The sequence below is a fragment of the Callorhinus ursinus genome, unplaced genomic scaffold, assembly GCF_003265705.2.
Source record: "Callorhinus ursinus isolate GAN/ISIS: 27379988/994484 unplaced genomic scaffold, GSC_fseal_2.0 scaffold19, whole genome shotgun sequence".
Classification (NCBI taxonomy): Eukaryota; Metazoa; Chordata; class Mammalia; order Carnivora; family Otariidae; genus Callorhinus; species Callorhinus ursinus.
The window spans coordinates 25,922,799-25,945,276 of record NW_027397081.1 but is presented as its reverse complement, the minus strand read 5'-3'; the positions used below and the strand labels follow the sequence as shown (position 1 = coordinate 25,945,276).

The window sequence follows — 22,478 nt, the reverse complement described above, 5'->3', positions numbered from 1 at the left end:
TGGAGCCTGCTTAAAACTCTCTCTCTCTCCCTCTCCCTCTGCCCACCCCCAAAACAAATAAATTAATTAAATCTTTTTAAATTTTTTAATAAATAAATAAGTACATCTGAAACTAAGATAACACCGCGTCGCAACTATACTCAAAATTTTAAATTTTAAATAAATAAAGGGTTTCATTTTCTTCCTACATCCTCACTCAAACTTGGTATTATCAGACTTTTTTTTTTCCCAACTCACGGGTGTGAAATGATTTCTCCTTGATATTTTAATTTGCACCTCTCTGATTGCTAGTGAGATCGAGATTCTTCTTATATGTGTGTTGGCTACTTGGGTTGCTATCTCTATTGAGTATGAGAGCATAGTAGCTTAGACCATAGGAACCCGAGCCAAACTTCTAGGCTCAAACTCCGTCCTACCAGTTACTTGAAGCAAATTATCGAACACTCTCTATGCCTGTTTCTTCATCTATAAAGTGGGGACAATAAATACCTCTCTCATAGGAACACAGTAAAGATGAAATGAGTTAATACATCTCAAGTGCTTAGGACAGTGCCTGGCTATTACCATTATCATCATTATTGGTTTGTAAGGGCTCTTTCTTTATTCTGGATACTTTTTCTCTGTCAGATTTTGCATTTGAAATAGTTTTCCCCAAATGTCTGCATTTTTGTCTTTTTATTTTGTTTACGGTATCTTCAGTTGGTGCAGAAAATTTACTATTAATATAATGTAATAAAACTTATCCTTATTTTTTCCTATATGGTTTGAGGTTTTGGTGTAAACTCTAAGAAATCTTTCTTTCTCTTTCTTTTTTTTTAAGTTTATTTATTTATTTTAGTAATCGCTACCCCCAACATATGGCTCGAACTCATAACCCCAAAATCAAGAGCCTCACACTCTTCCAACTGAGCCAGCCAGGTGCCCCTAAGAAAGCTTTTCTCAGGGCACCTGGGTGGCTCAGTCGGTTAAGCGTCTGCCTTCGGCTTGGGTCATGATCCCAGGGTCCTGGGATTGAGCCATGCTGCTTCTCCCTCTCCCTCTGCCTGCCACTCTGCCTACTTGTGCTCTCTCTCTCTCTCTGTCAAATAAATGAATAAAATCTTAAACAAGAAATCTTTTCTCTACACAAAGGCATGAAGACCAATATTTTCTTCTAAAATTTTAAAGTTAGGTTTTTTTACTTGCAGGACTTTAACCCACCCGTAAGATGAGAGAGGTCTCCAATTTTGTGTGTTTCCATACAGATAATCAATTTCCCAAACACCACTATTGAACAGCCATTATATCTCCAGATTTGTAATTCTACCTTTATCATATACCAAGTCAAGTGTCCATGTATGTGTGAGTGGGTTTCTGGGCTTCCTATCTTTCAATTAATTAATTGAATTAATCCATCAATTAATTTTCCAAATTCTTGCACTATCCCATGTCCTAATTTTTAAGATGTCTTTAAAAATAAGTCTACATATCTCATAGAACAAGTTCCACCACCTTTTTCAAAATGGCATCCGGGTTTCTTGGATCCTTGCTCTTCCATGAAGTCTCCTAGAACTTGAAGAACAGTGTAGACTGTTTCTAACATCTGAGAAATCTGAGCAGGGAGAGACTGGCTGGTAGCTGTTGCGATGCAGCGCAAACAGAGGCATTAGAGAAATCCCACATTCCCAGAATTTATCTGAGCAGAGAATGGAGACAGTTCTCATGGGCCAGTTGTGAGCCGTAAGAGAATATGTGCCTTTGTGGAATCATCTTAGAGTCATGTAAGAGGGCCAGCTTCTATAAAGAACTAGCTTTGCTATGGGTGGAAACTAAGTAGAAAAGGTGCACTCTTCTGCATGAATGAAATTGTAAGTGAGAGATTCCCAGAAATAGAGGGTCTCAAAGAAAACCCACAGAGAGTTCCATGATTAAAAAAAAAAATAAAAGTCAGCTTTAAGCTTCTACCCAGTCCGGGGTGTTCGGATGCCAGTTCATAACAGTGCTGGGCAAGTAGGACCTTCTTACTGCTCCCCTCCCTTCCCCTGCTTCAATCCTAGAGGAGTCAGCGACAACTAACAAGTGCATGAGAAGGAGAAGGAAATCCAGTTGTGGGGAACAGATGAGACACATACCTGCTGTCTATTCCCACCACAAGCTTTCCACCTGCTGCAGGCTCAGGCTGGGGCTAAGGATAAGCTTTGACTTTGGGATACTATAAGTTTAACTATTACCGGGGACTATATATCTTAATTCATAAATTGAAACTGTTTTTCATGAGCAAAGGACTTTTTACTTAGAGTGGCCAGAAAAGTCCATGCCTTTTCATTTATTCATAGGCAAGAAAGAACTAGCCCCATAAATCAGCTCATAAGGACAAGAGCAGAAAGAAATAATGCCAGAGCATGGCTGTGTCCCACGGATCCTACTTATTTGAAGTATTCGCTACCTATTATTTTTTAAGTTTTTATTTTCATTCCAGTTAGTTAACATACAGCGTTATATTAGTTGGAGGTGTACACTATAGTGATTCAACACTTCCATACAGCACCCGGTGCTCATCACAACAAGTGCCCTCCTTCAACCTCATCACCTAGCTCACCCATCCCCCATCCACCTCCTCTCTGGTAACCACCAGTTTGTTCTCTACAGTGAAGAGTCTGTTTCTTGATCTGTGTCTCTCTTTTTTTCCAGGTTGCTTGTTTTTTTTTCTTAAATTCCACATATGAGTGAGATCATATGGCATTTGTCTTTCTCTGACTGACTTATTTCACTTAGCGTTCACTTATTTCTACCTCCATCCAAGTTGTTGCAAATGGATACCTATTATTTTTATTACACTGCTGAATTAAATTTACCAGCCCTTTATTTAGGAATCCTACATCTACATTCTTAAGTGTGACTAATAGATCAGTTTCTTGTTTTGTCCTTGTCAGTGGTATCAAAGTTATACTAATTCATAGAAAGATCTGGGTAGCTTTCTTCCCTTTTCTATCATCTGAAACAGGTATAATATAATGATTGTATGCTTGTTGATGACTTTGTAACACTTGTCTCAAACCCTCTGAGCCTGGTGACTTTGGGATAATATAATCTGCGATTCCCCTTAGGTACAGATCAGGTCTCAGGGGCCTGGAAACTGCAAAGGATGGGGGCACCATTGTGCATTGTCAGACCACTCGCCTTCCTCCTAAGGCACCTCAGGTACCATAGATGTCTCAAAGGTGCCTCAGGAAAAATGCCAGTGTCAATTTGGATATCGACTTCAGTAAAGCTGAATTTCTCTTCTTTTTTAATAAAAATCAAATAGAAATTGAAAAAAAAAAGGATAAATATTTTTTTCCCCAGACACCAGCAGAACCTCTATGCACCCCATCCTTGGAGACCACTGCTCTAGAGAGTGGCCTGAGCATAGCCAGCAGCTAAAGCAATTCCCTCAGGTGCTCTGGGAGGAAAGGGAGCGGACAGGAAGCGGGGCTAGCACTGGGCAGCGGTCATTGGCAGGTTTTTTTTAACCTGTGGGAGGCAGCATGATATTGTGCATTTTCAAACTAGTCTAATTATAAGAATCACTGGAGCACGCTTGTTAACAAAAGAGATTCCCAGACTTTAGCCGGGATTTATTGAATCAGAATCTCTGGGGCGGAGCTGGGAGGAGAAGGGAGAGTGTGCCTGAAAACCTGTATTTTTAATAAAAACTCCAGAAAGTCTTGCCAATGGGTAAGTTTGGGAAACACACAAAAGGGGAGAAGGCATGCCTGTTGGAGTTAGGGCAGGGTTGAATAATGACTCGCTTTTTAATAGTTGTTTGGCTTAGAGCATGTCATTTAATCTCCCTGTGCCTCCATTCCCTTATTCCGAAGAGGGGTTAATCACACCTGCCCGGTAGGGCTAAATGGGAGGATATATGTAAAACCCCACACACAACATCAGACACTCAGTAAACGGTCATCTTTATTATGGAGAAGGTTCTGGAAGAAGACATTAGGCTTGAATTACCAACCTACGAAGCCATTCATCCCTGAAGTGGAGATGAAAGTACAGTACCTCAGTTTTTCAGGTTCAGCCTCCAGTCACATTTTTCTGGTAACTGTGCCTGTTTTTTGTTGGAGAATCACCACCACCTTCTATTACTAGCTCACATGGTTTGGATTGATGGATCTGACCCTGCCTTTCACCCCCAGGGGTGAGCATGATTAAGGCCTGGCCAGTGAACATACTCCATCCCCCCTGGCCATCATAACTGATTCAGAATAAAGACCATGACCCAAGCTGGTCCAGTGAAATTCCATCTTGGGACTTTCACCAGAGATGTGAGCCTGGAGTTAAGCTGCCACCTGCCATCTTGCCAGAGGATGGGGAGGGCCCACCTAAGAATGCAGCAGGAGAGCACAGAAGAGTCGAGACATGGAGAGCATGGGACCAAAGCTTGAAGATATTTTTGAGCCCTGGAATCTAGACATGCTGAAGCAACCCCGTACTGGGACTTTTCATTTATGTGAGCCAAGGAAAATTTTGACATAGACAGTTTGATTTAGATTTTCTTGTTACTTGCATTCAAAAGGGTCCTGACAATGATCTTAATGCATTTCTTCTATTTTAGTCTCCAGCTTACCATGTAATCGTGCAAGTCTTTTTCTTGTCTGATACATTTCGTAACTTTATTAGGAAGAAGCAATCCCATGGCCTTAGCATTTAGATTTGATGGATATGGAAATTGCTACGGCATGATCACTCTCTGGGGATTAGAAAACTCAAATCCTTTCCATCTAAATGGATTCTTTTCTCTCAGGGTGGGAAGGAGTTGATATTTAGGTAAGTCTCTGTTTTTGTTCTCCAAACTCTGAGAAAGGTTGCCATTAAAGGGCAATACAACAATTAAAAGCTTTTGGATATGGGAATGACAAGCTTGGCTGGTATGCAATACTGTGCAGCTGAGATGATTATTCTCAATTAATGGGCAAACATTACACAATTGTCTCTTTCAAGTCCAGAGTGCTAATATATAATACACAATCAGAGGGCATTGTACGTTGGAATATAACTCATTAGCCAGTGCCAATTCTTTACCCTCAGAAATAAAATAGTCCCTTGTTTATGAAAGCTGCAATTTTGAGTCTTTTAAATTTGCAGTTACAGACCAGGTGAGAGATTTCAAATTGGAAAGAATCCAAATGGAATTGGGAGTAGAAATTCCTATTGGAATAAGGGGCTTGGCAGAACAGCCATGGAAGGTAGACTATGGACAACGCCCCCAACCCCCACCCCCCACCAGCCTCCACCGGGAACCAGATTCAAGGACCTTTGGCAAATCTGGCTGAGGCAGCATCTGCCCTGCTGAGGGACATCCCAGAATGGACATGTCCCTGTGTGACTGCCCAGCGAATACCAAACAGATTGGGTCATTTTATTCAAACCTGGAGTACTTGGCTGCTCCGGCACATGCTCTGTGGATGAACTCACTTTTGCTTTAGTCCCGCATGGCTGCTGAAGTCTGAGAAGCTCAGACAGCAAGGGACAGAGGTGAGGAAAACACAGGGCGGGCGATCAGAGAAGTCTAAGGAAGGGGATTGGATTACCGTCAGATCGCAGGGTGTGGGAGACTCTGGGACAGATTCATGGGAGAGCCTAACGAGCTGGCAAGGAGCTGAGAACTGTCACAGTCAGCTGTGCTGAGCCCGCTGCACTGTGGGTACATGCAGAATGCAGGCTAACTGGGAGGAGGAAATCTTAACAGTTACCACAAACACCCTGCGGTCCATCAGCCCACCCGACTGAAAAACAAAGCATGCCTCTTGGACTCCACATCTCACAAACCAAAGAGATAGCTACAAGGTTATCCAGTTTCTTGCTTCATGGGACATGTCGCTACCAGTCTTTCAATGGAGACTTCTAAATGTCAAGGCTGTGCTGGGTGCTAGGGATATGGAGGAAATATGTACAGAACTTTCCTCTCAGGAGCTCGCCACCTAGTCAACAATCACAGAAAAGGGAAAATGCAATAGGAGCTATAGGAGCTGGGACAAAAGAGAGCATGGGTACTGCAGGAGCCCAGGAAACAAGCACCAGATCATGTAAGTTGTGATCTAAAGCTCAAGAATTTGTGAGTTTCTTCAAACATACATAAACTACTCTTCATGTGCCACCCCCAACATTATGCCCACCCAACAGTGTTCTCTCCCCCAAACCTGTCTCATATCTGTGACCTCAGCATGGTAAAAGTATCCCCCGTGAATGTCAAGGTCTAGTAATAATAGAATGTTTTATTCTCCTCTGTGTTCTCTATGTTTTCACATCTTGGTTGCCTTTCTTTTTGAGTGTGTTGTTTACTCTGGTTGGTAGAATCTGATATTAAAAGGTCAGGGCTTTAATTTTATGGGCCATTTAGCTTCATTTGGAATGAGGATAAAGCCCCCACCCCCAGAGGTGTATCCATCAATCAAAGCCAGAGGCCTAGCTAATGTCTGCTGTGACCTTGGTTACTGGGGGCCAGAGCAAGAAACCAGAGATGGTTTACTCCATTCAAACCTACCATCATTACCAGATATGCCATCAGTAGGACATAGCCTTTAGTTCGGCGCAGTATATACTCACAAATAAGGGTAAATGTGAGCGAGTGTGCATGTGTAATTTTGCAATCCCCCCGAGGGCAGCAGAAATAATAATTACTATGCATTTATAAGCATAATCCCAGATACTGACAAGCACATCCCCTTATACATTTCATGTCTGTGCTCAATATCACCTCCTCACAAAGTCCTTCCCGGACCAGCACTAGAATGTAAATTCACTGGAATCGCTGTCCATTTTGTTCACTGTCCATAAAATTAAAGCCCTGAGCTTGTAAAATATCAAGTTCCATCGATTACATTAAACAGCACACTCAAAAAGAAAGGCAACCAAGATGTGAAAACATTGACAGAACACATACACAAAGACACAAGCATTAAATTGTCCCTAGACCTGAAGGGCCTGGGAGTTGTTCCTCCCATGCTGAAGTCATGAATATGAGACCAAATGGGATGAGAGAACACTGCTGGGTGGGCATAAGAGAAGATGTGGCATTTCAAGAGTGGTTTATGAGACTAAAGACAACCACTAAACTCTTAGCTTTAGATCACAACTTATATGATCTGGTGCTGTCTTCTGGGAGCAGTTCCTGAGACAGTGCCTGCCACACGGTCACTGCTCAATAACTATTGAGTGTCCGGTGAATCAAAGAACCAGGTGCTCTTTAGTGAAGCTTTTATTTCTTTTCACTTAATTTTGTAAAAAGGTAGTGTGTTGACATAGTTCAACATTTATTTCAGTGTAAAAAGGATAATACAAAGTCTTTTTTTAAAAAAAGATTTTATTTATTTGACAGAGAGAGAGAGAGCACAAGCAGGGGGAGAGGCAGAGGGAGAGGGAGAAGCAGGCTCCCTGCTGAGCAGGGAGCCCGATGTGGGGCTCGATCCCAGGACTCAAGGATCATGACCTGAGCTGAAGGCAAATGCTTAACTGACTGAGCCACCTATCAGCCACCCTGATAATACAAAGTCTTGTTCTCACCCTGTTTTCCCCCATCCAGTTCCCACATTCTGCCCAGCAAACTCCCCCTATAACCATTTTTATTAGTTTCTTATTTATCCTTCCAGAGTTTGTTTATGCAAATCATATACAACTATATTTTTATTTCATTATGCAAAAGAGAATGTACTATACACTCTGATATCAACCTTGCCTTTTTTCACTTAATAATGTAACCTGATGAATGAACAAAGAAAAAAATATATATATATATAATGGAATACCATTCAGCCATAAAAAAGAAGGAAATCCTACCATTTGGACAACATAGATGGACCCTCGGGGCATTAAGTGAAATGAGTCAGACAGAGAAAGACAAATACTATATGATCTCATTTATATGTGGAATCTAAAAAAGCAAGCAAACAAACAAATTCATAGAAGCAGAGAACAGATCACTGGTTGCCAGAGGCAAGGGGTGGGGGGGATGAGCAAAATGGGTGAAGGTGGTCAAAAGGTACTAACTTCCAGTCAGTCATAAGGTAAACAAGTTCTAGAGATGTAATGTATAGCATGGTGTAAGATGGCATAGGCTTGCAGGCCCCTTGCGAGCCAGGGTCATTCAAGGACTGCAGTGAGAGTTAGGAAAGCCAGGCAAACCTGAGCAAGGAGGAGAAAATGTTCTCTTCCCCTTATCTCATGTTGCAGGTTCTGAATGCCTGGATCTGCAAGAAGTGGCTCTTGCCTAGATTAGAGGCGTCCCTCCTTAGGACAAGAACATGCTGTCTCCAGAGGAAGGGTGGCTGAGAGAATTCTTTAATGTATCTTTCTTCAAGGATGTTAGTTTAATCCCATTATGTGTGAAAGTACATATTGTTATGCTTACCGGATTGCTGCAAGTATATAGCTATGTGGAAAATAAACGACAGCATGCAGTCGCAAGTGCTGCCTTTGCTCTGCATCCCCTGTGTCCCGGTGATTTCGCAGCCCTTACCCAGGGACCCCAACGCACTAGACGTTGACAATTGGCGCCCGAACAGGGACCCTGAAGGACGTTCAGGAAGGGTGAGTAACTTAAAATAACAGGGTTATGGGACAAGAAACTTCTACTCCTTATGTTCGAATGCTGAAGCATTGACTTGCTGTCTATGGCATTACTGTTGCTTCTACTGATATTGAGATGTGTTTGAAAGTAATTCGAGAATGGAATCCTTGGTTTCCAGACGAGGGTACTTTGGATATGGATAGCTGGCGGCGGGTTCGACATAATGTCGAAAAGGCGATGAGGCAAGGAGAGAAAATTCCCGTGCGATTTTGGTCCATCTGGTCAATTATATTTACAGTACTTAAGGCAATGGAGGATGACCGCACGGTTGGGAATTTTCATGAGGAGATGGCTCCTTCTATACAAGATCTTCCTCTTGATACAGATGAAAAAAGGGCGGTAGTAAGAGATACTTTTGAGCTTGCACCGTCTCAGGAACCGAGTGAGTGTGGCCACATTGAAACAAAACCAAAAGTAAAATCGGATTCCGGGACGGAGCACTTACAAAAGATTCTCCAGCGGGTTCTAGCTATAGCAGAGGGATCTAAGAAGCCCCCTAAAAAACCCTCCGCTCCACCTCTGCCACCCGCACCAGGTCTTTCTCTTAAGAATCCTTTCCTTTCTGCTGCCTTGGCTGAGCTTGATGCGCTAGAAGATAGCGATGATGAGAGCGAGGCTGGTAATTCTGTCTTTGCTTTTCCTGTTATTAGGCCTCCCCCGGTCCAGGGAGTAGCACAAGCGCCATATTATGAAGGTATCGGAATAGAGGATATCGGTCGCTTGAAAAAGGCAGTGTCTCTATATGGACCACAGTCACATTATGTGAAGGAGCTACTTAATGGATTAGCTCGACATTATAATAATTTCTCTCCTGAAGATTGGAGGGTCCTTTGTAGAGCCCTTCTGAAGGAGCCTGAGTATCTGCAATGGCAGATGTGGTTTTCTGAACTATGTATGGATTGGGCTCGCCAGAATGCATTAAGTCCTAACCCTCGTATACAGGTTATAAGTTATCAAATGTTGGCAGGGATAGGTCAATATTCTGATATTGCTACTCAGGTTAATACCCCTGAAGAAATTCATGAGCAATTGCGGGAGATAGGTTTAGAGGCTTGGGAACGTATTCGGCCAACAGGGGAGCACTATGGATCATGGACTAAAGTTATTCAAAAGACTAATGAGCCTTATGTTGAATTCTTATCACGATTAAAATTAACTTTAGAAAGAACTGTTATTGGAGAGGAAGCTAGACAACAATTGTTGAGGTTACTAGCATATGAGAATGCTAATGAGGATTGTAAGAGAGTTATATTACCTATTAAGGATACAGGAGACATTAACACTTTTATGAAGGCCTGTAAGGATGTAACATCAGAAAGTCGAAAGATGCAGCTATTTGCTGAAACTATGGCCACTACTTGGCATTCCTTGCAGTCCAAACAACTAGATAAGATGAAATGTTTTGGCTGCGGGCAACCAGGACATTTGAGAAAGAATTGTAAAGGGAAGAAACTTGATAAAGGGCGTGGGCCTGGAATTTGTCCACGATGTAAAAAGGGAAAGCATTGGGCTCGAGAATGTCGTGCTAAACTAAATACCAGTTTTGCAGAGAAGCACCAGGGAAACTCCATTTCGGGCCCTACCCCGGGGCCCAGGACAAACGAACAGGGGAAACCAACTATATTCTCCCTTAGCCCAGCCACCCAACACAGCGCCACAGTGGATATACCAGCCATAAAATCATTTACTTTAAAAGGAGGGGACAAACCGCAGAGAGTGCCCACTGGCATTTATGGACCTTTGCCAACTGGCACCTTTGCTTTATTAACTGGACGCTCAAGCCTGACATCAAAGGGAGTAACAGTTCATTTAGGCATAATTGATGCTGATTATATGGGAGAAATCCAAATTCTTATGTCTTCCCTAGTTGATATATCTTTTGAAGCAGGAGAACGCATTGCCCAATTATTGTTATTACCTTACCTTTCTGTCGGTCAGTCTACTGTTATTAGACATGGGGGATTCGGTAGTACAGACACAAAAAATGTTTTTTGGACTACACAGATAACTCATATGCAGCCCTTGATGAAAGTTAAATTGAATACTAAAGATATTACTGTTTTACTAGATACTGGATCAGACATCGCTATTATTAAGACTGCTGATTGGCCTGAGAAGCTCCCCTATACTATTGTGCCTTGTCACATAAAAGGAGTTGGCAATACTCCCGTTCACAGTATCGGCCTAGCTACTCAGTTCGTGACATTTACTTCCCAGGATGGTCAGATGGCTGTCCTAAAACCATATATTTTAGATGTTCCTTTAAATATTTTGGGCCGCGATGTCCTAGAGCAGTGGGGAGCTCATCTCGAATTCTAATTGTAGATGGAACCCATCAAAATTTTATGGAAATCTGAAGATCCTTTGTGGATTGAACAATGGCCATTAACCAAGGAAAAACTTACTGCTGCCCATCAATTGGTTCAAGAACAATTGCAAAAGCAACATATTGAGCATTCCACTTCCCCGTGGAATTCTCCAATTTTTGTTATAAAGAAGACCTCAGGTAAATGGCGTCTACTTACTGATCTACGTGGGGTTAACAACTCCATGTTCCCTATGGGGGCCCTTCAGCCTGGTATACCTTCGCCAGCTGTCTTACCAAAAGGTTGGCATACTGTAGTTATTGATCTGCAAGACTGTTTCTTCACTATCCCTGTGCATAAAGATGATAGAAAACGCTTTGCCTTTTCCCTTCCCCCTATAAATAGACAGGGACCTCATCAAAGGTTCCAATGGAAAGTTTTACCTCAAGGCATGATGAACTCTCCTACTATGTGCCAGCTTTATGTTGATGCTGCTTTGCGCCCTGTACGGCAAAGGTGGTCCCATGTATACATATCTCATTATATGGATGACATCCTGTTCGCTAGCCCTCATCAAAATGAATTGGATGAAATTTTAAAATTATTACCTGAGTACTTTGCTCCTTTTGGCTTAATAATTGCCCCAGAGAAAATTCAAAAAGGAGATATCATCAATTATCTGGGATATGTGATAGAAAGAAATACAATTAGGCCACAGAAGATGGCTATTCGTAGGGATAACTTGAGAACTTTAAATGATTTCCAAAAACTATTAGGGGATATTAATTGGTTGCGACCCTCTCTAGGTATCCCTACTTACCGATTGCATAACTTATTTGAAACCCTACAGGGAAACCCTGATATCAATAGCCCCAGACAACTTACTACTGAAGCCGAAATTGAACTACAGTTTGTAGAGGAAAAAATTAAATCTGCTTTCTTAACCCGAATTGATCCCTCCTTGCCTCTAAAATTGTATATTCTTCATACATGGCAATATCCCACGGCTATACTAGGTCAAAATGAGTTACCCATTGAATGGATCTATACTAAACATCATTTTTCAAAAAATATTACGCCCTATGGTATTCAAATAGCATATCTGATAGAACAAGCTCGAGACAGGGCTATAACCATAACTGGTTATGATATTATGGACATTATTATCCCCCTGTCCAAGGATCAATTTTCATTTTTGTTACGAAATATGGAAGAACTACAAATTGCTCTTGCAGGGTATGTTGGTCAAATTAATTATCATTTTCCCAAAGGAAAATTATGGGACTGTTTTCGCAAACAAGAGTTTGTTATTCAGGATATCATCAGTGATCAGCCCCTAATTGATGCACCCACGGTCTTTACCGATGGCTCCAAAACTAAAAGTGCTTACTGGACCCCTACTAAATATTGGGTTCAGTATACAGACTTTAATTCAGTCCAACAAAATGAATTGTTCGCCATTACTCAGGTGTTAAAGGATTTTCCCTCCGCTGTAAATATTATCGCTGATTCTGCTTACGCTGTAGGAGTCCTTAAAAATATATACACTGCTGTTGTACATTCACATAAGTCCAATTTACTTAACCTATTTTTACTTTTGCAAACTTTGCTTAGAAGCCGGAATGCTCGTATTTATGTGACTCATATTCGTTCCCATACTAATCTTCCTGGTTCATTGACACATAGTAATGCTCAAGTGGACGCTTTGGTGTCTTTTGTATCTGCGGAGGAAGAACATAATTTATTGCATACCAATGCCGGAAGGTTACATGTTCAATATAAAATTCCATACCGTCAAGCAAAATCTATCGTGAAGCAATGTCCAATCTGTAGACCTTTACATCTGCGCACTACAAAAGCTGGGGTAAACCCCCGAGGCACATATGCCAATGAACTTTGGCAAATGGATGTTACTCATGTGGCGCAGTTTGGCCGATTCTCTTATGTGCACGTAGTAATAGATACTTATTCTCATTTCATGTGGGCTACGGCACAAGTTGGTGAAACTGCACAACATGTCATCACCCATCTATTAGAAACTTTCGCTGTGATGGGCCTACCATCTATCATTAAGACAGACAATGGCCCTGCATATAGCAGCAAAAAATTTCAAGCCTTTTGTAAACAATATAGTATAATGCATAAAACAGGCATTGAGTACAACCCCCAAGGACAGGCTATTGTGGAACGTACGCATGGTACTTTAAAGTTACAAATTAAAAAAATTAAAAAGGAGGAAAAAGGATCATATATTATCATTTACTCAATCTAATGCGCGTTCTATTTTGATACAGGCACTATTTACACTCAATTTCTTGAATCTTCCGCAAGGAGATATTCTTTCCCGAGCAGAAAAGCATTTCATAGAGGGAGAGGCTGCTCCTCCTCCGTTAAATGAAAAAATATGGTTTAAACCGGCTGCAGATGCAGAATGGCAACCAGGGCTATTACTTTATAGAGGGAAGGGTTATGCTTATGTCTCCACAGAGGATGGACGGACCTGTTCCTGGCTCCCCGCGAGGTGGATCCAGCCAAGGACCAATTCGAACGGCACCGTATCCTGTCAGGCGACGAACAAGGAATCCAGACCACGATGAACTTCCAATACAGGCCATGGCACACCTAAATTTGGGGGGACGACATCGCCGTCGGCAAACATTTGCTACTGTTTTGCCTACCTGGGGACAAATTAAAAGGCTTGGTGGGGAAGGGCAAAAAATCTTGCAGCGGACAGGGAAGGCTTGCACACCCGAAAATTTGTTTTTGGCCATGTGCGCTTTACTTACTGTATCATCCTCCGCTGAAGCAACAGATGTAAGCTATTGGGCCTATATACCCAACCCACCTATGATGGAACCTGCACCCTGGGGAAGTGCGGATATTCCTATTTATACTTCCCCAGTGATACTTTCACCCCCTTGGAAAAATCTTACTTACCTTAATCAAGATGATGGCTCCCTATTTGATTTTCTACATAAAGGGGATGGTCCTTACATTTGTCTTGGCCCCTCTCCCTGTGCCGAAATGAACTGGCAAAACTGGATCCTACCCGGCGATATGTCTAATGGATCCCGAACTCATTTACAAAGATTTGAGGCATGGTCTCTTAACATGACATGGGGAAATGTTACATTTGATAAGTTCCCCTCATTTCCTGTCTGTCCTGACTTCACATACATAAGACTGGCCTATAAGCCGTTTGTATGGCAGGAATGTGTTGGAAAGTTTGCAAAATTTTACAAGAATTTGCTTATGTGGGGGCCATATGGTCAATTTCTTCGGAATTGCTCAGAATGGAATAAAACACATTGTGATTTATCTTTAACTTATAGGATACCACCGCAGAACAACTGGAGTGAGCCAATGGTAAATCATCAATTGATGGCCTGGGGAGATGGCGGCATTGCAGATCCTCGTGTAGCACATCAGAAATTTCCTGATCATATTCAAACACACTTATGGAAAATTGCAGCCACGCTTAAGACTGTTAGAATTTACAATGGAACTTTTTCTGGCACAGCGAACTCTGCGTCAACTTATAACTTCACTATTTTTAAAGAAATGAATGTAACTGCTTGTGTACCTCTGCCATATCTATTTCTGGTTGGGAACTTTAGTTTCTATAATGGAATTAACTGTACCAGATGTCGACTGTACTCTTGTATTAATAATTCTATAGAATTTGAACCGGGATATTCTCTTATGATTTTGCAACAACGTTCTCACATTTGGCTTCCGGTGAATCTAGAACGGCTGTGGGCCCAAAATCCCGTGGACGCCTTAGTTTTGGAGTTTTTCAAAAAGATGCTGAAACGTACAAAACGTTTTGTCGGCATTATTGTGGCAGTTATTTTAAGCTTAATCACAGTTACCACGCTGGCCGCAGTATCAGGTATAGCATTACATACCTCTCTGCAAACCAAACATTTTGTGGAAAATTGGCACCGTGACTCTCGGGATCTTTGGCTTTCACAAACTATGATTGATACTCGCTTGCAACACAAATAGATGTCCTTAGGCAGACAGTGGGCTGGTTAGAGAAGAAGGTATTGACACTAGAGAGGCAAATTTGGCTTCGTTGCGATTGGAATTCTACGACTTTTTATGTTACCAATTTAAAATATAATAAGTCACAGCATGATTGGAGCGTTATCCAAAGATACTTAGAAGGTAATTCATCGGCGGTTGACATGATCAATAATCTGCACACAAATATTCAGAAGATCTTTGGTAGACCATTTGAGACCGAAGATGCTGCCACTTTGGCAGACTTGTTCCTTAAACAACTTGAGGGATTAGACCCAAAAGGTATCATTCAGAGTTTAGGGCATACTGCTGGAGGAATGGGCATTGTGTTGCTAGTTGTTATCTTATGCTTTACGCTGCTACATTTCTGCTATATAAAACCGTCCCAGAATTCTATGGCCACCCTCTGGAAGGCAATTTTTTTAAAACAAAAGAAAAAAGGGGGAAATAAGATGGCATAGGCTTGCAGGCCCCTTGCGAGCCAGGGTCATTCAAGGACTGCAGTGAGAGTTAGGAAAGCCAGGCAAACCTGAGCAAGGAGGAGAAAATGTTCTCTTCCCCTTATCTCATGTTGCAGGTTCTGAATGCCTGGATCTGCAAGAAGTGGCTCTTGCCTAGATTAGAGGCGTCCCTCCTTAGGACAAGAACATGCTGTCTCCAGAGGAAGGGTGGCTGAGAGAATTCTTTAATGTATCTTTCTTCAAGGATGTTAGTTTAATCCCATTATGTGTGAAAGTACATATTGTTATGCTTACCTGATTGCTACAAGTATATAGCTATGTGGAAAATAAACGACAGCATGCAGTCGCAAGTGCTGCCTTTGCTCTGCATCCCCTGTGTCCCGGTGATTTCGCAGCCCTTACCCAGGGACCCCAACGCACTAGACGTTGACAATGGTGACTATAGTTAACAATACTATATTATATATTTGAAAGTTGCTAAGATCTTACAAGATCTTAAAAGTTCCCATCGCAAGAAAAAAATTGTAACTATATGAGGTGATGGATGTTAACTAAACCTGTTGTGGTGATTATTTGCAATATATACATTTATCAAAGTATTATGTTGTACATCTTAAACAAATACATTGTTACGTGTCAATTATATCTCAATAAAACTGAGGGGTAAAATGCAACTTGGAGATTCTTCCAAACTCAACTTGGAGAATGATTTCAATTTTTTTACAGTTCCAGTCCATTCCGCTGTATGAATGTGCCACAATTTATTAAACCAGCCCATGTGGATGGGCATTTGTGTTGTTTCCAATCTTTTGCTATTAAAAAACAAAAACACTCTATAGTATATGATAGGATAAATTCCCAGAGACAGGACTGATAAGTCAAATAGTCTATGTATTAGTAATTATATATATATATTGCCAAATTGCCTTCCAGTTATACCAATTTTATCCTCATCAGCAATGTAAAAGAATGCCTGTTTCCCCACAGCCTTTCCAAAAGAGTTTTATTAAACTTGGATTTTTGCTACTTTAATAGGTAAAAAATAATATCTCAGTATGGTTTTGATTTGCATTTCTCTTCGGACACAGAGCACCTCTTTATTTCTATGAATGGACACTTCATACCTTTCTTATGTTTCTATTAGGGGAATAGTTTTTTATACTTGGCTTACAGGAGCACATTATATAGGGAGATTAGCCCTTTCTCTGTAATATAAATTGCAAAAAGTTTTTTCCAGTGGTGTGTTGGTTAATTTCGAACAATGGTCTCTGGGGAAAATAAACCCTGGTTTATAGCATTTGCCAACTTCCATGATGTAAATGTTCCCACCACAGACAGTCTCAAGCTACCAACATGACATCTCTAAATGTGGAGTTGGAAAGAGATGTGCAGTAGCAGACCATTATATAATATCTCCACGGTAGAGATATAATAAACATAAATAACCCCTAGATCATGGATTACAGTAAAATGTAGTTAAACAATTAGAAAGTGATGAGTTTGGAGTATTTCTTACCTTTGTAACGTTCTGCGTTTAATTATAAGCTTGTCTGACTTAATTTTAAATAATGGCTGTGTTTGATAATCAGCTTTCAAAATTCCTGAAAATTTAATAATCAGCCCCTGGGAGCCAGTGCAGGCCATCTCCAATGCACTGCTGCTATTTATCACATTTGGTTTTTGCCTTTTGACTTCTTCTCAAATGATGTTTTTCACCATACAAATGTTTGATTTTGATGTAGTTTGATTTATCAGTCATATTCTTTGGGTTCAGAATTTTGAATGACTGGAAGACCGTCCCCATTCCAAGATTATAAAAGAGTTTTCTCATGTTTTCTTCTAATACTTTTATGGCTTCATTTTTACATTTAAAGCTTTAATCCATTTGTTATAGTTGGGAGGTATGGCTTCTACTTTCATTTTTTCCAGAGGCCTACCCAGTTATCTTGCACCAGGTATTGAATGGCTCATCTTTTCCCATCTTTAATAATAATGAATAATAATAAAGCCATCTTATACAATGCAGCTTTCTTGATTTTGATGATCATGGTATTTAATCATCATTTGAATTAAAAGTTTTAATTATGATTGTATTTTATAAACACTTTCCCTGTGTCTGCTCATTTGATTCTATAGTGGTAGGTTTGATAAATTATAATAGCTATAATATTTTTATGCCCAGCATACTTTCCCATCCTCTGCCTTCTGAATCCTTTAGGAAATTCTCCCTCCATGCAATGTGATCCTGAAAAGGCAGTCATCTATGGTATACTGGCCAAATCACTGGTTACACATTTGACTTAGGCTGGCCAATCAAAAAATCCCACCACATAGCAATTGGCTAGGGTTTAGACATCTGACCTGAGCAAGGCAATATAATCTTCCTGGGACTGATATCTGAATGAGATTTTCTGTTAGAATTGTTAAGCTGGGATATACATTTTTTAGATCTTCTTAGCTAACACATAAATTAAAACTGTGTGAGGATAAATCCAAACAAAACCAAGCAGAACTAAGAAATAGAGAGTCAGAAAATTCTGAAGGTATTCTTTAGGTCTCTGGATCCAACCTTACCCAAAAGCCAATGCCCCTTGGACATCCAGAATGAAGCCTATAAATTCCCTTTTTCCCCCCATTTAACCTAGTTCAATATGGCTTTGAAATCGAAAGAGTTCTAACTCTCTTCAAAAGCTATTATTGTTCCCACATTACAGAGGAAGAAACAGAAGCTAAGAGAGGTTAAATGCAATCATGATAATAATGTGTTTCCCACTCTTAGCTCTTACTTCCTGGTACCCATTTTGCTAGCACTGGCAGCTCCCCACTTTATGTACTGTATCCCAATGAAGATTCTCTGATGATGACTAGGAAGAAAGGCCGTATAAAGGTATGAAGGCTGCTTATTATCCTCTAAAATATTCCAGATTCTAAATTAGATCTGTTCGATTACTTCTTAACAGCTTTTCCTGTATCAAGGTGAAAATCTCCTTGACTTGACTTGACTTCTCAATATCATCAAGGCCTTGGCTTTATCCCTGGTGTCTCTCCCTGAAAAAATGTAAAAGGTCATTATCCAATGACATTATACTCAAATCAGCCCCAGAGCTTCATTTCACATTGGGAGGACAAATTTGGTTTTTTAAAGCTCTTTTATAATTTGGTATTTCTTCATGCTATCTGGAGTAGTGAATACCTAGAAAACAGAAAAATACTGAGTTGGCACAAGCTCCTCTAAAAATTCTCTTTCCTGTGGAACAGTTAACACTTAGAGCTTCACAATTAGAAATTTTTTTCTTTTATCTTGAAAGATAGATTTCTGTTAAAATGCAAATAGCCCCTGAAAGTGTTTACACTCAAGTCTTATTCACTATGTACACCTTAATGTGAATTCATTTAGCAGATGATTTCCTTGGAGTATTATTTTTGCTGAGGAGGTAGGGAGCAAAGGAGGATAAGCAGTCAGAGAAGAAGACTGAGAGGAGAGGCAGGGGTATTATTGACCGGGGGGGGGGTGGTGGTGGAAATAGAGAGATGGAGACAATTGTTAAAGGCTTACCTTCCCAAGTTACTTCTGAGATAAGGCTGCGAACCACAGTCAAGGTTGGGACAAACTGATATGACAGCTACCATTAGGAATGAGTTGAATCAGACAGGTTCTTTGAGCCCTGAGGGGAGGCTCTAATTTAGCACCAGAACCAGCCATCTCATTATTTTCACATATTCTTCTACTAGATCATTTTTGGCATTGCTCAAAACCCTTCATGAGCTGGAATTAATTTGCATCCAGAAACAGACCCAAACCTTTGTAGCATGTAACTGCAGCTGTCCCATATTGTCAGCAAGCACTAGCTCCCTGAGCAATTTACTACCTGGACAGAACATTTCATGAGCTTATCTGTTCTCAGTTCATCCAATATCCTACTGGATTCCTCATCTATAAAACTTTAACTCCCCAAACAAGTTCTTATGCCAAGTTTCTTTATGGTGGCTAAGAGTGTCTTTATTCCCACCATTTTTTTGTGATTGCACACACCTTCATTTAGGTCTCATGCCAAGGCCTCTAATGTCCTTTGGTGAAAGTCCAAGTGAAGGCAAAACTATGCTGAAAAAGAAGACATCAGCAAAATGGCAGCTAGGAAGCTCCAAGCTTTCATTCCCCCTCAGAAATATTTTTTAAAGTCAGAAATTATCTGAACCAATCTTACTGGAGCTCTGGAAAACACTCAAAGGTTTACAGCCACCAAGCAAACACCCAATCAAAAAAAGAAAGCAATCTTCAAACAGTAAGAAAGTTTTGTGGCATTTTTATTCACCCTTGCTCTGCCCCTCCCCAGCATGGCAATGGTTTTGGTCTGAAAGTGAAGGCAGCCTCGTTCCCAGTACTATCTCCCAAACTGGAAGCAGCAGAGAAGACCTTGTTTGCAAACTATTGTGTACATCTGTTCGAAATTGTCTGGGGGGGTACTTGAAGGACTGATGCAAGGAGCTTGTTACTGTTATGTCTAACTCAGAAATCATATAGGAAAAGCAGTGGGTACTACTCAAATTTGAAATATGACTACAGTCCCACAGACTTCTGGGGCAAGAGATTACAGGTGGAAACACAAGAGTCTATCTAAGGCCCAAAAGAAAAGCTGGGGTGCAAATGAGAAATTAAGTGGAAATTAATATATGGGAGAATTTAGGAAGCAACAAGCACACCCAAGAAAGATGCATGCTTCAAAAAGATCTGAGAAGACCTTAAGCTTTCACCTCAGGCTGATTGCTAGCCTCAGAACAAGCCTAGCTAAGTGTTGCAGGAATGCCCTGGCATAGAACCAATGTGCAAACACTGGAAGAATTCCTGGGATTCACAGAAATCTCTACCAAAGTAAAGGCACAGAGACCTCAGTGATCATATATGACAAGGATTATATTAGCCTCTACAAAAATACTTAGGAAAACACTCAAAAAATACAGACTACTACAGCCTTCAACAACAACAACACACACACACACAAAATCAAACCCTGGGGAAGGGGGAGAATGTGATCTCTAGAGATTACCATATTATAATAGCTAAATTCTAATTTTTAGCAAAAAATCACTAGGTATAGATAAAAACAGAAAACATAGCTTATTCAAAGAAACAAAGTAAATTCACAGAAACCATTCCTGAGAAAGCCCAGAAATCAGACTTACTAGAGAAACTTAAATATATTCACAAACATAAAGGGAAACATGGATAAAGAACTAATGGAAACCAAGGAAATGATGTACAAAAAAATGAAAATATCAACAGAGACATAAATTATAAAAAGGAACCAAATAAATTCTGGAACTGAAAATTACAATAATTGAAATGAAAAATTCACTAGAGAGCTCCAACAGCAGATTTGAGCAAATACAATTTTAAAAATCAGGAGACCTGAGAATTAGACAATTGAAATTATGGAGTCTGAGGAGGAGAAACAAAAAGGATGAAGAAAAGTGAACAGAATTGAAGGGACCTGTGGGATACCATGAAACATACCAACATACACATTATGTGAGTCCTAGAAAAGAGAATGGGGGAAAGATTAAAGAAATAATGGTAACACATCCCAAATTTGATGAAATACATGAATCTACAACTGCAAGAGTACTTAAGTTTACAGCCCCAAGAAGGCCAATGAATTCCAGGTAGGATAATCTGTAAAAAGGGGAAATTTGGAGATGAAGGCAGAGATTGGGGTGATGTTTCTATAAGCCAAAGAACAACAAAGATTATCAGGAGAGCACCAGGAAGTAGGTAAGAGACATGAACAGATTGTCTCTCACAGACTCAGAAGGAAGCAATCCTGCTGACATGTTGATCTTGGACTTCTAGCCTCCAGAGATAACTTTTAGCCTCTGTGAGATAACAAATTTCTCCTATTTAAACCACCCAATTCTGGTAACTTGTTAAAGCAACACTAGGGAACTAATATAGGCACATAATATATAAAAATGTAACTTGTTACATCAATGACATAAAGTTGGGTGGGGAGGGGGATACAGCTGTACAGAAGTGGAGTTTTGTATGCTATTGAAATTAAGTTGGTATCAATTCAAATTAGGTAGCTCTAACTTCAGAATGTTATATGCAATTATAATTGTAACCACAAAAATATAACTAATGAATGCATACAAAGGAAATAAGAGAATCAAAATATGTCACTACAAAAAATCAAGAAAACAAAAGAAAGCAGTAATGGAGAAAATGAGGAACAAAAAAGCTATAAGACATACAAAAACTAAATAGCAAAATTACAGAAGTAAGTTCTTACTATCAATAATTACTTTATTTTTTCTTCCAAGTTTATATTTAAATGCCAGTTAGATAATGTACAGTGTAATATTAGTTTCAGGTGTAGGATTTAGTGATCCATCACTTATCAGTAATTACTTTAGATGTAAATGGATTAAACTGTCCAATCAAAAGGCAGAGATTGGCAGAAATGATTTAAAAACATGATCCAACTATATACTGCCTACCAGAGACTCACTAGATCCAAAGACACAAATGAACTGAAAGTGAAAGGGTGGAAGAAGATATCCCAAGCAAACAATAATCAAAAGAGAACTAGGGTGGTTATAACAATATCAGGCAAAGTAGAAATGAAGTTAAAGACTGTTACAAGAGACAAATAAGGACATTATATCTTTTTTAAATTAATTTATTTGAGAGAGCGAGAGAGAGCGTGCACGAGTGGTAGGGGCAGGGGGAGAGAGAATCTCAACCAGACTTCCCACTGAGAGCAGAACCTGACAGGGGCTTGATCCCAGGATGAGATCATGACCTGAGCCAAAACCAAGAGTCAGATGCTTAACTGACAGAGCCACCCAGGTGCCCCAGAACATTATATCTTGATAGAAGGGTCAATTCATCAAAAAGATATAACAAATATAAGCATATATGCACTAACCAGCAGAACCAAATATACATATAAATATATATATATTCCAAACAATTCTTAATAAATTTAAAAAAATTGAAATTGTGCAATGCATCTTCTTATCAAAATAGAATGAAACTAGAAATCAAAAACAGAAGGAAAGTTTTAAAAATCAAAAATATGTGGAAATTAAAGAACA

At 40.1% G+C, this 22,478-nt stretch overlaps 1 protein-coding gene across 1 annotated transcript; it reads left to right on the top strand.

The window, feature by feature from the left end:
- The first annotated feature begins 8,074 nt into the window (after positions 1 to 8,074).
- Positions 8,075 to 15,743, top strand: LOC112840535 (endogenous retrovirus group K member 25 Env polyprotein-like). Its single transcript, XM_073903988.1, has 2 exons — positions 8,075 to 8,550; positions 13,384 to 15,743. Exons 1-2 carry the CDS (start codon positions 8,395 to 8,397, stop codon positions 14,902 to 14,904), a joined length of 1,677 nt encoding a protein of 558 aa, XP_073760089.1. The 5' UTR covers positions 8,075 to 8,394; the 3' UTR covers positions 14,905 to 15,743.
- The last annotated feature ends 6,735 nt before the right edge of the window (positions 15,744 to 22,478 follow it).